Raw genomic sequence first — 15,527 nt, forward strand, 5'->3', positions numbered from 1 at the left:
ATTCTAGAACTAGAGCGTTGAATGACACAACCTGAAAGCTCGGTGAGCAAACATACCTCATGGTGTGGTACTGAGGTAAGCAAACCAATAACATCTTGGGTTTATGTAACACCTTTAACATAGGAAAACGTCCCAAGGCCTTTCACAGAAGCATGATCACATTAAAATTGACTTCGAGCCAAAGAAGAAGATATCAGAGAGGGGTGACTAAGGGCTTGGTCACAGAAGTAGATTTTAAGGAGCGTCTTAAAAGGAGAGAGAGGTGAAGAGGTGGAGAGGTTTAGGGAGGGAATTCCAGAGCTTTCAGATGGAGATGCAGTCGGGAGGCTGCAACCTGTTTCAGCACTCCTAACACTAAGGGAGGGGAATTTAAAATAGAGCAGCCAGGGTTATTCTCTCCCCCCACCCCGATCACTTTCCAGTGACCTCCTGCTGGAAAATGATGGTATTTTGAAATTAATTGAGGACACTATCGGACTCAGACCCTCACAGTTGAAGAGCTAGCTGACACTGTGGAATACAGATTGTAAACTTAACTTTAATAAGCTGTACTGTAATGGTAATGTAATGGTTATGGAAACTGGACTAGCAATCCAGAGGAGATCATGAGTTCAAATGCTACCGATCTCTGCGCTCCTCCAATTCTGGCCTCTTGCACATCGCTGATTTTAATCGCTCCACTATTGGCGGCCGTGCCTTCAGCTGCGTAGGCCCTAAGCTCTGGAATTCCCTCCCTAAACCTCTCTACTTCTCTCCTCCTTTAAGATGCTCCTTTAAACCTACCTCTTTGACCAAGCTCTTCGTCACCTGTCCTAATGTCACCTTATGTGTCTCGATGTCAAATTTTGTTTGTTAACGCTCCTGTGAAGCGCCTTGTGGACGTTTTACTATGTTAAAGGCTCTATATAAATGCAAGTTGTTATTGTTGTTGTTATGGTACTTGTGGAAGGAGAAATTCTGGCAAGGACACTGGAGAGCTCTCTGCTTTTAAAACAGAAAGAACTTGCATTTATATATTGCTTTTCACAACCTCAGGATGTCCCAAAGCGCTTCACAGCCAACGAAGTACTTTGGAAGTAAAGGGGGTGATTTTAAACCCCAAGAACAGGTGGGTTGGGGGCGGGTGGGAGTTGAAAATAGGTTTTTTTTTGGGTCGCAACTGGAAAATTTTGGGACTTTGCATTCCCAGTGGGAAGCTGTACTTTTACGCACCCACATTAGACTCGGAAATAAAGCCGGGTTGCGGTTGTGACCAAAAAAACCAACTATTTTTAACTTCCACCCGCCCCCAACCCACCCATTCTTGGGGTTTAAAAATCACCCTCCTGGTCACTGTTGTAATGTAGGAAATGCAGCAGCCAATTTACACACAGCAAGGTCCCACCAACAGCACTGAGATAAATAATCTGTTTTAGTGATATTGGTTGAGGGATAAATATTGACCAGGACACAAGGAGAACTCCCCTGCTCTTCTTCGAATTGTACTATGGGAGGTTTTCATCCACGAGAGGACAGACAGGGCCTCGGTTTAGCATTTCATCCAAAAGACAGCACCTCTAACAATGCAGCACTCCCTCAGTACTGCACTGAAGCATCAGCCTAGATTATCTGCTCAAGTCACTGGAGTGGGACTTGAACCCATGACCTTCAGACTCAGAGGTCAGATTGCTACCAGTGAGCCAAGGCTGACACCTAATTGTGGTCATATACTTCAGCATGTCAGTTTAAGGATTAAGTTACATGTTAAATGACTGCAAGTTGCCATCAAGTTTGGTGACATTGCAGTAATTTCACATATAATTTAACCTGAAAGGCAGAATACAATGAAGAGGGAGGCTGACAGCAAAAGTGCACATTGAACGACAGGCAATATTCCACACTCGCCCTCAAGGCTCACACGGGTACAACAGGTGCCAGAGGCCGACCGGGTAGCCACAAGGAGTCCATCCCGTCAACAAAGGAAGGGGAGAAAACTGACAGGAGGAAAATGGACAATAAGTGGTTCAGACGGAGCGTTACTGAAAGCATTCCCCACCTGGGCAAGTTATCCTCATGTCCGTTGAGCTGACATGAAAGTCTTTCTGGGAAATCAGGATGCGGTGAAGGGCAGAGTGCCAGAGATGATGGTTTATATAAAAACAGACACACACAGCAACAGACAGTATTGCCGGTAATCACCACCACGGTTTTCTCTGAATCGGACTGGTTGCCGGCCCACAACAAAAGCACGCTCGGCTCGGGTGACATTTTGCTCAATGACATGCCCACACAGAACTTATTTATGTGGTTATTTATTTCGACGTGTCAGTTTACACAAAAGACTACAGTAACCACAGAGGCCTTTATTTCACATGAATGCCTCGTCCGAGCCCATTACCATAAATGCTGTGGAGATCGGGGCAGGTCCCTTCGGTTTTGGTCTCATTTTTTTTTAAACCTGCGGCCACCTCAGTTGCAGAGAAATCATTTATTAATCACCTGCCGTCTTGAAAGATTGAGACGTATTTTCCAAATATAACAACCCTCGAAAGATTTTCTTCTCTTGCTCTTTTTTCAATCCCTTGTTATTTTAATCCCTGTTATCTAAATTGACCATCCCAATGCTCTATTGGACAGCCTCTCATCATAGGAACACAGGAACTGGAGTCGGCCATCCAGCCTAAAGGATGTGGCTCGTCCAAATAAATATCTGGTCAATGGTGACCCCCAGGATGTTGATGGTGGGGGATTCGGTGATGGTAATGCCGTTGAATGTCATGGGGAGGTGGTTAGACTCTCCCTTGTTGGAGATGGTCATTGGCTGGCACTTATCTGGCACGAATGTTACTTGCCACTTATTGGCCCAAGGCTGGATGTTGTCCAGGTCTTGCTGCATGCCGCATAAATACTGTGGCTACAAGGGCAGGTCAGAGGCTGGGTATTCTACGGTGAGTGACTCACCTCCTGACTCCCCAAAGCCTTTCCACCATCTATAAAGGCACAAGTCAGGAGTGTGATGGAATACTCTCCACTTACCTGGATGAATGCAGCTCCAAGAACACTCAAGAAGCTCGACACCATCCAGGACAAAGCAGCCCGCTTGATCGGCAGCCCATCCACCACCTTAAACATTCCCTCCCTTCACCACCGGTGCACAGCGGATGCAGTGTGTACCATCGACAAGATGCACTGCAGCAACTCCCCAAGGTTTCTTCGACAGCACGTCCCAAACCCGCGACCTCTACCACCTAGAAGGACAAGGGCAGCAGGCGCATGGGAACACCACATGCACGTTCCCCTCCACATTCCTGACTTGGAAATGTATCGCCGTTCCTTCATTGTCGCTGGGTCAAAATCCTGGAATTCCTTACCTAACAGGACTGTGGGAGAACCTTCACCACACGGACTGCAGCGGTTCAACAAGGCGGCTCACCACCACCTTCTCAAGGTCAATTAGGGATGGGCAATAAATGATGGCCTCGCCAGCGACGCCCAATCCCATGAATTAATAAAAAAAAATAGGATGCCAAGGTTGCGAACCATCTGGTTCAGCCTCAGACAGTGGCCAGGTGGATGGATGGAGTCGGTGGCTAGAAATCGGAGTTTGTGGCGGGGACCGAAGACAATGGCTTCGGTCTTCCCAATATTTAGTTGAAGGAAATTCTTGATCATCCAGTACTGGATGTTGAACAAGCAGTGTGACAAATGAGAGACAGTGGAGGGGTCGAGCGCGGTGGTAGTGAGGTACAGCTGGGTATCGTCAGAGTACATGTGGAACCTGACGTGTTTTCGGATGATATCACTGATATTGTATTTCCTTGTTGGTCAGTAAATTTTTCCAGTTTATCTTTCTTAGTTCCATTCTCATCCCCTCAAAATCAACTTTTTTCAAATTTATTACTTTGGTCTTTGTCTTACTTATGTTTCTCCCCCTCCCTCCCCCAGTTTATGTCCTCTCTCTCCCTTCCCCAGTTTGTGTTGTTCTCTCTCTCTCCCTTCCCCAGTTTGTGTTGTTCTCTCTCTCTCTCTCCCTTCCCCAGTTTGTGTTGTGCGCTCTCTCTCCCTTCCCCAGTTTGTGTCGTGCTCTCTCTCTCTCTCTCTCCCTTCCCCAGTTTGTGTCGTGCTCTCTCTCTCTCTCTCTCCCTTCCCCAGTTTGTGTCGTGCTCTCTCTCTCTCTCTCTCTCCCTTCCCCAGTTTGTGTCGTGCTCTCTCTCTCTCCCTTCCCCAGTTTGTGTCGTGCTCTCTCTCTCTCCCTTCCCCAGTTTGTGTCGTTCTCTCTCCCTTCCCCAGTTTGTGTCGTTCTCTCTCCCTTCCCCAGTTTGTGTCGTTCTCTCTCCCTTCCCCAGTTTGTGTCGTTCTCTCTCCCTTCCCCAGTTTGTGTCGTTCTCTCTCCCTTCCCAGTTTGTGTCGTTCTCTCTCCCTTCCCCAGTTTGTGTCGTTCTCTCTCCCTTCCCCAGTTTGTGTCGTTCTCTCTCTCTCTCTCTCTCTCTCCCTTCCCCAGTTTGTGTCGTTCTCTCTCTCTCTCTCCCTTCCCCAGTTTGTGTCATTCTCTCTCTCTCTCCCTTCCCCAGTTTGTGTCATTCTCTCTCTCTCTCCCTCCCTTCCCCAGTTTGTGTCGTTCTCTCTCTCTCTCTCTCTCTCCCTTCCCCAGTTTGTGTCGTTCTCTCTCTCTCTCTCTCTCTCCCTTCCCCAGTTTGTGTCGTTCTCTCTCTCTCTCTCCCTTCCCCAGTTTGTGTCGTTCTCTCTCTCTCTCCCTTCCCCAGTTTGTGTCATTCTCTCTCTCTCTCCCTCCCTTCCCCAGTTTGTGTCATTCTCTCTCTCTCTCCCTCCCTTCCCCAGTTTGTGTCGTTCTCTCTCTCTCTCTCTCCCTTCCCCAGTTTGTGTCGTTCTCTCTCTCTCTCTCCCTTCCCCAGTTTGTGTCGTTCTCTCTCTCTCTCCCTTCCCCAGTTTGTGTCGTTCTCTCTCTCTCCCTTCCCCAGTTTGTGTCGTTCTCGCTCTCTCACCCCAGTCTGTGTCGTTCTCTCTCTCTCACCCCAGTCTGTGTCGTTCTCTCTCTCTCACCCCAGTCTGTGTCGTTCTCTCTCTCTCACCCCAGTCTGTGTCGTTCTCTCTCTCTCTCACCCCAGTCTGTGTCGTTCTCTCTCTCTCTCTCTCTCACCCCAGTCTGTGTCGTTCTCTCTCTCTCTCTCTCTCACCCCAGTCTGTGTCGTTCTCTCTCTCTCACCCCAGTCTGTGTCGTTCTCTCTCTCTCACCCCAGTCTGTGTCGTTCTCTCTCTCTCACCCCAGTCTGTGTCGTTCTCTCTCTCTCACCCCAGTCTGTGTCGTTCTCTCTCTCTCTCACCCCAGTCTGTGTCGTTCTCTCTCTCTCTCTCACCCCAGTCTGTGTCGTTCTCTCTCTCTCTCTCACCCCAGTCTGTGTCGTTCTCTCTCTCTCTCTCTCACCCCAGTCTGTGTCGTTCTCTCTCTCTCTCTCACCCCAGTCTGTGTCGTTCTCTCTCTCTCACCCCAGTCTGTGTCGTTCTCTCTCTCTCTCTCACCCCAGTCTGTGTCGTTCTCTCTCTCTCTCTCACCCCAGTCTGTGTCGTTCTCTCTCTCTCTCTCTCTCACCCCAGTCTGTGTCGTTCTCTCTCTCTCTCTCACCCCAGTCTGTGTCGTTCTCTCTCTCTCTCTCACCCCAGTCTGTGTCGTTCTCTCTCTCTCACCCCAGTCTGTGTCGTTCTCTCTCTCTCACCCCAGTCTGTGTCGTTCTCTCTCTCTCACCCCAGTCTGTGTCGTTCTCTCTCTCTCTCACCCCAGTCTGTGTCGTTCTCTCTCTCTCTCTCACCCCAGTCTGTGTCGTTCTCTCTCTCTCTCTCACCCCAGTCTGTGTCGTTCTCTCTCTCTCTCTCTCACCCCAGTCTGTGTCGTTCTCTCTCTCTCTCTCACCCCAGTCTGTGTCGTTCTCTCTCTCTCTCTCACCCCAGTCTGTGTCGTTCTCTCTCTCTCTCTCACCCCAGTCTGTGTCGTTCTCTCTCTCTCTCACCCCAGTCTGTGTCGTTCTCTCTCTCTCTCTCACCCCAGTCTGTGTCGTTCTCTCTCTCTCTCTCACCCCAGTCTGTGTCGTTCTCTCTCTCTCACCCCAGTCTGTGTCGTTCTCTCTCTCTCTCTCACCCCAGTCTGTGTCGTTCTCTCTCTCTCTCTCACCCCAGTCTGTGTCGTTCTCTCTCTCTCACCCCAGTCTGTGTCGTTCTCTCTCTCTCTCACCCCAGTCTGTGTCGTTCTCTCTCTCTCTCACCCCAGTCTGTGTCGTTCTCTCTCTCTCTCACCCCAGTCTGTGTCGTTCTCTCTCTCTCTCACCCCAGTCTGTCGTTCTCTCTCTCTCTCTCACCCCAGTCTGTGTCGTTCTCTCTCTCTCTCACCCCAGTCTGTGTCGTTCTCTCTCTCTCTCTCCCCCCCAGTCTGTGTCGTTCTCTCTCTCTCTCTCTCTCCCCCCCAGTCTGTGTCGTTCTCTCTCTCTCTCTCTCTCTCTCTCTCCCCCCCAGTCTGTGTTGTTCTCTCTCTCTCTCCCCCAGTCTGTGTTGTTCTCTCTCTCTCTCTCTCTCCCCCAGTCTGTGTTGTTCTCTCTCTCTCTCTCTCTCCCCCAGTCTGTGTTGTTCTCTCTCTCTCTCCCCCAGTCTGTGTTGTTCTCTCTCTCTCTCTCTCTCGCCCCAGTCTGTGTCGTTCTCTCTCTCTCTCTCTCTCTCTCTCACCCCAGTCTGTGTCGTTCTCTCTCTCTCTCTCTCTCTCCCCCCCAGTCTGTGTCGTTCTCTCTCTCTCTCTCTCTCTCTCCCCCCCAGTCTGTGTTGTTCTCTCTCTCTCTCCCCCAGTCTGTGTTGTTCTCTCTCTCTCTCTCTCTCTCTCTCTCCCCCAGTCTGTGTTGTTCTCTCTCTCTCTCTCTCTCCCCCAGTCTGTGTTGTTCTCTCTCTCTCTCTCCCCCAGTCTGTGTTGTTCTCTCTCTCTCTCTCTCTCTCGTCCCAGTTTGTGTTGGTCTCTCAGGACTCGTGGAGTTTCCAGGTGATTTTCCTTGGCCCTGAAGCCACCATCCTCACAGCCAGCAATGAAACGAAGGGTTCCCAATAGAGGAGGTGACCAGCAGGGTACAGACAACGTGGATTGGCTGCAGGCCACAACAGCCAGGCTACTGCGCATGCGCGATCCGCGTATACAAGGGCCGTTCCTCCCAAGTCGCCAAAAGCGGTGCTCAGGAGACCAATCGTCCATTCCAAAACTCCTGCCCAAAGCGGGAGCGTTGGGAACCCTGCTTCTGATGCTCAGTTAGAGAGGCAGAGAGCTGGGAGCAAGACAATCTGAGAATGGTGATTGGCACGAGGTGAACAAAATTAGGGAACTGCTTATCTCAGATATCAAGGTTGTTGTTAGTTTGTTGTCTGTGAAATCTGGATAAAGGCTTAGATGTGACTACCTAATGAAGGTTATATTTGTCTTGGGGGTGGGGCGTGCAATGAGGGTTCACTAGATTGATTCCTGGGACGAGAGGGTTGTCCTATGAGGAAAAATTGAGTAGAATGGTCCTATACTCTCTGGAGTTTAGAAGAATGAGAGGTCATCTCCTTGAAACATAAAAGATTCTAAGAGGGCTTGACAGGGTAGACGCTGAGAGGCTGCTTCCCCTGGCTGGAGAGTCTAGAACTGGGGGGCATAGTCTCAGGATAAGGGGTCAGACATTTAGGACTGAGATGAGGAGGAATTTCTTCAATCAGAGGGTCGTGAATATTTGGAATTCTCTACCCCAGAGGGCTGTGGATGCTGAGCTGTTAAGCACATTCAAGACTGAGATCGATAGATTTTTAGAATCTAAAAGGGAATCAAGGGATATGGGGATTGGGTGGGAAAGTGGAGTTGAGGTCGAACATCAGCCATGATCTGATTGAATGGCGCAGCAGGCTCGAGGGGCCGTACGGCATACTCCTGCTCCTATTTCTTATCTTAGCTTATAGATGAAATCAAGCTTTCCTTTCAAAAACCTACAGATTCTAGGAGGAAGGGATCCCGAATGGAAGTAAGGAGATAGAGTTTTCAGTTCCTGGTCAGTTAAAGTTGGAGACTGATGAAGGTGCCAATTCGTTCGAGCTGACCCAATGTCACTTTCTCGTCATGTTCAGACGGGTCTCTGGTGACTTGGGAATGTGTCACAAAATCACCGAATGCTCTACCTCTTAAGCACTGTAGTTGGTACATGGTGTGCATGTGGTCCGATTAATTTTGATGAACTCGCTCTATGAGGGAGATGGGGGAGGAGGCAGGTTATATACCACGAGAGGGACTCGCTTCTGGTCCCACAAGGCCAAAAATGAAACAAAGATCTTGCATTTATATAGCACCTTTCACAACCTCATGCTGTCCCAAAGTGCTTTACAACCAATGAAGTTCTTTTGAAGTGTAGTCTCTGTTGTAATGTAGGAAATGAGGCAGCCAATTTGCACACAGCAAGATCCCACAGCAGCAATGAGATGATGACCAGACCATCTATTTTTTTTTAGTGACGTTGGTTGAGGGATAAATATTGGACAGGACACCAGGGCCTCGGTTTAACATCTCATCCGAAGGACGGCACCTCCAACTGTAGAGCACTCCCTCAGTACTGCGTTGGAGTATCAGCCTAGATTTTGTGCTCTGGAGTGGGACTTGAACCCAGAACCTTCTGATTCAGATGTGAGAGTGTTACCAACTGAGCCAAGGCTAACAGGACAAAAGGAGGGAGAGGACAGAGGTCTCAATCCATTTCCTCATGGGGAAAGGTCTACAGAACAAAACTGGCCCTAATTTGGCACTAAACTGGCAACTCACTCAGGAGACCACAAGACAGCTGGCATGTGAAATGGAGACAGTCACACCCATGCTCATTGGAGTAGAGTAACACTCCCTTTATTCTGCATCTAACCTTTGCTGTAATTGATCTAACTGCACTGACACTGGTTGCCTGAAAATGGGAAAGCCCCTAGATTGCCTGACACTAAGTTTAATGAGCGCAAAATTCACTCACATAAAAAAAAAAGTTATAAACACAAATGGAAAAGAAGGATAACAATCAGTACAAGGTCGACCGTACCAAGGAATTCCAAACTCTCACAGCAAGGGAAAAATCAAACAGAAGTTTGTTGCATTCCCATCTGTCTTTGTGAAGACACGTATCTCTCAAACAGAGCAGCTGAGCGGAATTCCACAGTGAAGAATGAGTTTTATGTGCTCCATTTGTAGCTTCGTGGTGGTGTACTTCACAGTGTGGGCACAGAGACCAGAAAGGTTCCAGGTTCACTGCTCCCCCCGCCCTCCCCGCATGTCAATACCAAGTTTGCTGATCTCAGTCGAAAATGGTGGTCAGATTCGGGCGCTATAATTGGTTGCAGTATTCCTGGACTAGAGAAGGAAAAAAAAAAAAATCAGACCAAGTTCCTGTCTGCTGGTGCACGTGTGTAGACACCAGGCGAGACCAGGGTTAGGCTAGGTGGCAATCCGTTCCAAGATTGCATACACTGCTAACACTCACATTCCTGGACCACATATGAAGAATGACAATTTGCATGTAATATGAGGACTGTTGGAACCACGTCCCAGTATGAATCATTGCCTTCAGGAAATAAATTGGAAGAAACCTGGGGACGGGCGTGTAGAATTAATAAGAAAGAAAGAACTGACATTTATATAGCACCTTTCATGACCTCAGGATGTCCCAAAGTGCTCTACAGCCAATGAAGTACTTTTGAAGTGTAGTGCCTGTTGTAATGTAGGAAACGCGGCAACCAATTTACACACAGCAAGATCCCACAAACAGCAACATGATAATGACTAGCTAATCTGTTTTTTTAGTGATGTTGGTTGAGGGATAAATATTGGCCACGACATTCCCCAGCTCGTCTGCAAGATCAGGATGGCTCAGTCTGTAACAACCTTGTCCCTGGGTTAGAAGGTCGTAGGTTTAACCCTCCTTCAGGATTTCAGCCCATAATTCAGGTCAACACTCCAAAAGAGAGTGCGACATTGTTGGAGTTGTTGAAGTGAGGCCCTGTCCAGTTGCTCAGGTGGATGTTGACGATTCCCTGGCAGCTGTAGGCAGAAGAGTAGGCGAGTTCTCCTGACCAACGCCACCAAAAACAGTCCAACAGGTCATTCATCCCATTGCTGTTTGAGAGATCCCGCCTTGTGCAAAATGGCTGCCATGTTTGACTAAACAACGACAGTTACTTCGCTTCAAAGTAATTCAATACATTAAAGGTGCTATATAAATGCAAATTGTTGGTGTTGTGAAGCACTTTGAGATGTTTCTGAGAGATGCAATAAGGGGTTAGAATCTTACAGCACAGAAGGAGGCCATTCGGCCCATTGTGCCTGTGCCGGCTCTTTGAAAGAGCTATCCAATTAGTCCCACACCCCCATAGCCCTACAATTTTCTCCTTTTCAAGTATTTATCCAATTCCCTTTCGAAAGTTACTATTGAAACTGCTTCCACCGCCCTTTCAGGCAGTGCATTCCAGATCATAACAACTCGCTGAGTAAAAAAATTTCTCCCAATTTCCCCCGTGTGGATTTTTTGCCAATTATCTTAGATCTGATTTCTCTGGCTACCGACCCTCCTGCCAGTAGAAACAGTTTCTCCCTCTCTACTCTATCAAAACATCTCTATTAAATCTCCCCTTAACCTTCGCTGCTCTAAGGAGAACAGTACCAGTTTCTCTAGTCTCTCCACTTAAGTCCCTCTACCCTGGTACCATTCTAGTAAGTCTCTTCTGCACCCTCACTAAGGCTTTGACATCCTTCCTAAAGTGTGGTGCCCAGAATTGGACACAATATTCCAGCTGGGGCCTAATAAGTGATTTATGAAGGTTTACCATAACTTCCTTGCTTTTGTGCTCTATTTATAAAGCCAAGGATCCTGTGTGCTTAACTTGCCCTGCCACCTTCAAAGATTTGTATACATATACTCGCAGGTCTCTCTGTTCCTACACTCCCTTTAAAATTGTACCATTTAGTTTATATTGCCTCTCTTCATTTTTCCTTCCAAAATGAATCACTCTATAAATACAAGTTATTTCTATAAATACAAGATATTTTTTGCTTTGTTTTTTTTATATAAAAAGAGAGGACCACTCACTGGACAGTGGGAGGAAATCAATAGAATAGGCACTATATACAGTACGTGTTACTGTCCATGTACTGGAACTAATGTCATTACTGCTGCACTGTTGACAGCCTGCCAAGGCCAAGAGAGAGTCAAGTTAATAGGGATGTGAAAAAACAAAAACTCTTTGTGAACTTTTCAGAAAAAACAAACACATTAAAAAGAGGAAAAATTTGCAGGACTATGGGGAAAGAGCAGGGGAGTGGGACTAATTGGATAGCTCGTTCAAAAAGCTGGCACGGGCACGATGGGCCGAAAGGCCTCCTTCTGTGCTGTATGTTTCTATGAAAAAGTAACCCCAATATCCCGACGCCACAGCGAATTTAACCGGCAAGTATCTGAGCTGCTACAGACCTGAAAAGGTCCCACTTCGGATCCCCAGCCTATTCAGAGTTAGTCGGTGGTAGAGGTGCTACAACAAAAAACAGGGTTTAGGGAGGGGAATATTCAGCCAGGGTTCCTATTCCTGGTCACCATCCTTTGACCCCTGCTGGAAAGTGCATCACTGGACTGAGCTGTGATGCCCTCCAGAGTCTACTCACAGCCAAGATTCACACATGAACAATAACCGTTTCCAAACCCGTGACCTCCGCCACCTAGAAGGACAAGAGCAATGGGTGCATGGGAACACCACCGCCTCCAACTCACACAGCATCCCGACTTGGACATAGATCGCCCGTTCCTTCACCGTTGCTGGGTCAAAATCCTAGAACTCACGACCCAACAGTATTGTGGGAGCACCTCCACCACACAGACTGCAGCAGTGCAAGGCGGCGGCCCACCACCACCTTCTCAAGGGCAGCTTTGCCAGCGCTGTCCGTATCCGGAGAATGGATTAAAAAAAACTTGCGTGAGGTACTAGCGCCCATGGAACCAAACCCCAGCAAGGCACTAACATTAAAAAGGAGAAAAATGGGGAGTAAATGTATTTTCTTTAAAAAGTCATGCCAGAGAGATTTAAAAGGTGTCCTTTAGTAAAAATTCAGGTTTACAAGAATGATTTTTTTTCCCATTTTAATGCGGATCTTCAGAAATGAGCTGCACGACATTTGTTTCAAGATGTTTTCCGAGCCCTTCCTTGGTGCCCATGTATTATTACTCAGGACAATTAATGCAGTTGACTCGCTCTGCCACCCTCACTCACCCTACTTCCAGCGACCGACAACAGGATGGTGAGCACAGGCTGCTGGAGGGGAGGAGGGGCGACTGTGTCTCCAACGCTCCCACTTCTTCACGGGAATGCTCATCTCACCCGCACCCCCCCCCCCCCCCGCCCCCCGGTCACAGAGATTAGCACACAAGGACAGCAACCACTCCCTGTGCCCCAGCGCCTGACATCAAGATTTGTTTTACTTCTATTTTCCTGCTTCTCTCCCCCATGACTTCTTGTGCTGTGATACTGTTCCTCACCAGCCCAACAGTGCTCTGCACAGGAGGGCATTATTCATGCCTAGTCTGTGAACATTAGCAGCCAGTCCCTGCTAATTAATGGTAGAGGAAGCCCATTCGGCCCATCTAGCACATCCATGCAGTAGGACCTTAAAAACACAACCCACTGAAGCATCCCACTGGTTGTTAAACGATACCAGGGTGCTCACCACCACTATTCTATCTGGGAGTCCATTCCATGAGTGGAGAAAAACTTCCTGATATCAGTCCTTTTAAAAAGAAAGAACTTGCATTTATATAGCGCCTTTCACAACCTCAGGACCCAAAGGTCCCAAAGCACTTTACAGCCAATTAAGTACTTTTGAAGTGTAGTCACTGTTGTAATGCAGGGAAACGCAGCAGCCAATTTGTGCACAGCAAGATCCCACAAACAACAATGAGATAAATAACCAGATAATCTGTTTTTTTTTGTAGTGTTATTGGTTGAGCGATAAACGTAGGCCAGGACATCTGTTTTTTAGTGATGTCGATTGAGGGATAAATATCGTCTGGGACACCAAAACCCCTGTTCTTCTTTGAAATAGTGCCATGGGATCTTTTACGTCCACCTAAGAGGGCAGACAGAGCCTCCGCTTAACGTCTCATCTGAAAGAGGGCATCTCCGACAGTTCAGCACTCCCTCAGCCTGGATTTTGTGCTCAAGTCTCTAGAGTGGGAACCTATTCTTTTAGCTTAAAGTAATTTCCCAGATTTAACTTTTCCATACCGTGTACAATCTAGTTTACGTTGTACGAACATACGAAATAGGTTGGATGTATTGGTCCATCCAGCCTGTCCCAAACAGTTGTTCGTCACGATACACACACTTTATAAGCTGACTCCTCAGATGTTTCCTTTCAAGGGTGAAGAGCCCAAGTTTCTCCAGCATTCCCTCGTAACGGAAACCTCTTCTCACCTGGTGCACACACTTCTGGAAGAGGTGTCTGGATCAGGAGTGGGAGTTCAGCCCGTGATTCTCTCCCCCCCCCCTCTCCCCCTCTCTCGAACTCAAGGGTGCTGATGTGAAATGCATCAGCCCAGTCAGTGCCTTGGCTGGGATCAGCTGAACTCTGCACAGCTGGAAAATTAAATCCAAGGGCCTTGCTTGCTCTGCAATCCCTGCCTCGCCATCCGGATTGCTCGACCGCATTAGTTTGTTTGAGGGAGAAAAAAAAAAGACAAATTATATAATCCAGAGCAAAGGGCCAGGATTAGAACTGGACAACTGCCAGTTAAATGGAAAGAACGTTTTCAGGGAAAAGAAAAATAAGGAATTGGCACAGTCCAATCAATCTCTTAAACTGCTGATGGATTTGTTGTGTTTTTCCCAGTATTTTCTGTTTTATCACCTGGGAATAACCTGTGTTGCCCAGATCCAGTTGTTCAGCCAACAACAGAACCATCAATTCCAGATCTGCAGAATTGCCCTCCCCCCTCTTCCACTTCACATTTCCCTGTTTGGCACCTGCAGAATGGGAATTGGGTTTTAAAAACTTAACTTTTGAACTAAAGTTTTTTTTTCTCTCTCGCAAGGTTAGGCTGGGTGGCTCGGACACGACGGGCCGAATGGCCTCCTTCTGTGCCGTAAATGTTCTGTGAACATGATTCTATCCAGAGCCTCTTGGCCCAAACAAAAGGAACATTCCTGGAGGCCTGGCCAGCAGTCCTTGGGGACACACTTGATGGGTAAAAACGTCAACAACAGTAAGGATGGATCCCAAGTAAAGCCAGCAGCACCAGGGAGTTGTCAACTCTTCCCTTTGATGGGAATAGTGAGGGTCCAGCTCACCTCCCCAGATTCAAGGTGATTTAATAAAATACATGGCAAAGGAAACCGTTAGGAACAAAAGAGTTGAGGAGGGGAGGGGAGGGGGGGTTGGTTGGAGAGGGGGAGGATCCGTGCCCTGAATAAAAAAAAAGTTTAAAGGACTTTGTAAAGTACTTACTCAACTCCAGGAGGCTGAAGGAAAACAGAAAGACTTCAACTCTCGCCATTTTACCACCCCTCAGACAAAGTGGGAAAAGTTCCTCCAAAACTTTCCGGGAGATTTTCCCCAATCCCTGTGGGCAGTGGGATGAGGCTGACGGATGCCCCGGCTCCGACTTGTTGCTGCTTCTTAACCAGTCAGGACTTTTTTCATTCTTCCGTCGGCAAAAAGGACAGCAGCGCTCGCAGGGTCCTAGCGCCCGAACTCTCCCAGCTGCTGCCCACTGCCAGCACTGTCCCCACCCCCCCGGTACACCTGCTGGCTCCTACTCATTGGACTGTTAGGGCTTCGCCATTTTGGAGTTACCCCTGCCTCTTTTTTTATCAATAAAAAAAAAATGAGTCATTCACAACAACAACAAAAAAAAACATTGATAAACCAAGGGGTAGGACCAAAGCCTAAGGTGCAGGACGCCAGTAAACTTGGACAGAATAGGAGAGATAGATTCGTAGAATCGTGACAGCACAGAAGGAGGCTATTTGGCTCATCGAGCCCGTGCCAGCTCTTTGTAAGAGCAATCCAGTTAGTCCTATTCCCCCGCTCTTTCCCCGTAGCCCTATAATTTTTTTTTCCTTCAAATATTTCCCCAATTCCTTTTTGAAAGCCACAATTGAATTTTCTTCCACCACCCTTTCACCCTTCCACATCATAATTACTCACAGCGTAAAAAAGTTTTTCCTCACATTGTCTTTGGTTCTTTTGCCAATCACCTTAAATCTGTATCCTCTGGTTCTCGACCCCTCTGCCAATGGGAACAGTTTCTCTTTATTTACTTTATCTAAACCCTTCGCTTAAAGGGTGGTGAACCTGTGGAATTCTCTACCACAGAAGGCAGCGGAGGCCAAGCCATTAGATGTATTCAAGAAGGAGATAGATATATTTCTTAATGGGATATGGGGAAAAAGCGGGAACAGGTTACTGAGTTAGACGATCAGCCATGATCATTTTGAATGGCCTACTTTTGCTCCTATTTTCT

General features: G+C 47.7%; 1 protein-coding gene across 3 annotated transcripts in view; it reads right to left on the reverse strand.

Moving 5' to 3' along the window:
• The window catches only part of LOC137327485 (junctional adhesion molecule B-like), a 62,896-nt gene extending 48,187 nt beyond the window's left edge, over nt 1-14,709 (reverse strand). The window contains exon 1 of one of the 3 annotated variants that reach the window (XM_067993360.1): nt 14,510-14,709. In XM_067993360.1, the coding sequence (XP_067849461.1) occupies nt 14,510-14,558 (49 nt within the window). In that variant the 5' untranslated portion in view covers nt 14,559-14,709. The remainder of the gene's footprint in view (nt 1-14,509) is intronic. The other 2 variants (XM_067993362.1, XM_067993361.1) reach the window with 2 other exon arrangements.
• Nucleotides 14,710-15,527: the final 818 nt, after the last annotated feature.

The sequence above is a fragment of the Heptranchias perlo genome, chromosome 11 (genome assembly GCF_035084215.1).
Source record: "Heptranchias perlo isolate sHepPer1 chromosome 11, sHepPer1.hap1, whole genome shotgun sequence".
Classification (NCBI taxonomy): domain Eukaryota; kingdom Metazoa; phylum Chordata; class Chondrichthyes; order Hexanchiformes; family Hexanchidae; genus Heptranchias; species Heptranchias perlo.